Source organism: Calonectris borealis, chromosome 1, assembly GCF_964195595.1.
Source record: "Calonectris borealis chromosome 1, bCalBor7.hap1.2, whole genome shotgun sequence".
Taxonomy (NCBI): domain Eukaryota; kingdom Metazoa; phylum Chordata; class Aves; order Procellariiformes; family Procellariidae; genus Calonectris; species Calonectris borealis.
This window is the reverse complement of record NC_134312.1, coordinates 51109030-51110817: the sequence shown is the minus strand read 5'-3', so window position 1 is coordinate 51110817 and position 1788 is coordinate 51109030. Positions and strand designations below refer to the sequence as shown.

Here is a 1788-nt window from a genome sequence, read left to right as displayed (position 1 = left end):
CTGTTAACAATTAGCAAAAAAAGAGAATAATTTTTTTAGCACTTATTTTACTTGCTGGTTTTTAAAGCCTGCTTTTCTGCATTCCAGCAACTACTGGCAGAAAAATCCATCTGAATGCCTGCCTATATGTAAACATTCTTTTCTGACTTTAACACTTTATTTTGGTAGTTTTCCTTTCAAGTCATTATGATTACAGGATTTGCAACACTTCCACAAAAGAATGACAGAGCCAAGCAAAAAACCCCAAACAAATCCAACACACGTTCATCTCTTGAAGTGTGAGGCAAGGCCAGCGCTCCAGCTTTACCCTAGAGCAGATTTGCAAATGATGTTTTATTTCTCTTCCTCTACCCTATAAACTGAGGGCAATAAACAGCCTCTCCTCCTCTAACTGGCCCACTTGGCACCCGCCCAGGTGATAGGAATGAGCACTACTGCTGTCTGAAAACTCTTTGCTGGCAACTCTACAAAGCGACTGAGGTCTCAGCAAACAATGAATGAGGTTTAGCTGCTCCCAGTCAAAAGCCAGAGGGGGAAGAGCAGAGGGAGGGTTTCCTTCTAAGGATGGGGTAAGTTTAGCCAGTACTAGCTTCAAAAAAAGCAAAAATGGGCACCAAGATTAGAAAGCATTCTGAAGTCTCCTGTGTCAACAAGTTTCGTGAGCTGAATAAAGTATAGTGCCATTCTAAGTATCATCCCAAGCTTCTTTTAAGAGGCAAAGATTTGATGCCGAACCCAGATAATTTGAGATGTTGGAGATCAGACATGGTAAGCTAGCTAACAGGTGACTGAGAGCTGGATGATTACAGCAAGTGCTGATGCTGTGCCGCTGGGGATGAAAGAGCGAAAGGTCTGGTTGCTGGGAGACCCAGACAACCTGCTGGAAGTGGTAACGAGGCCTTCAGGCAACGCACCCCAGCTGGCTCTTATCTGCGCCCCTGCAAAGGCACTCGCAGCCTCTGTTAAGGATGCCGAGCAAAACGGAGTGGAGAATCCTATCATGCAAGGCGGAGGGCAGGGATTTTCTTACAAAGCAGCTTAGAGGTAGCCCGTGACTAAGTGCTTTCAGTTGAGAAAAAGATTTCTTTTATTAGCAATAGCAGGGACTGGAAGCTATAGCTTCGTTTCTTTAAGAGCGTAAGAGGGCTATGATGGGAAAGGAGCAGACACCTCTTGCTGTAAGGCTGAGTGTGCTCCGCTGAGGTGTTTGTACTGACTGTTAAATCGAGATCCCTGGCGCTGCAGTCTAATTGGATTTCTGAATCTCCAGGGCAATGGAGTGCACACACAGGAGTTGTGACAGGCATTAGCAGATACTCTGCAAACACAGTAAAACAAGAAGTCTAGCCTATATAGGAACTTTCTCAAAACTGCAGGGAGAATTTTTTTGCTACTGTCTCTGTGAAATACAGCGATGACAGCAAAGGTGCATTTACAAACCTTTGGCCTGTGACCCCTCCGAGAGGTGGGGGCTCCAGCCGCCCCGGGGGCTGCGCTGCTCTGACCCACACAGCTCATCGGCAGGGGCAGCCTCGGCGGCATCACGGAGGGGCTGTATGTCTCCGGGGCGGCACCCAGTAAGTCACGCACCAGGCCAGCCCTTGGTTACTTTGTCAAGCAACTTTCAAGCCTGAGGTAGCAAGTTAACATTAAGGGGTTAAGCAGAAATAGCAGACATGCTTACCTCATCATAATATTTCACTATGTATCTGTAGATTTCAATCAAGGCCACTTTCTCATTAAATTCATTTTCATGTTTCTAAAACAGAAAACAGTTCTGGTCAGATA

The 1788-nt window shown here is 46.0% G+C and overlaps 1 protein-coding gene across 1 annotated transcript in view; it reads right to left on the bottom strand.

The window, feature by feature from the left end:
• The window catches only part of PLXNC1 (plexin C1), a 73232-nt gene that overhangs the window by 4272 nt on the left and 67172 nt on the right, over positions 1 to 1788 (bottom strand). Inside the window, exon 30 of the mRNA XM_075151202.1 lies at positions 1685 to 1759. Within this exon, the coding sequence (XP_075007303.1) occupies positions 1685 to 1759 (75 nt within the window). The remainder of the gene's footprint in view (positions 1 to 1684; positions 1760 to 1788) is intronic.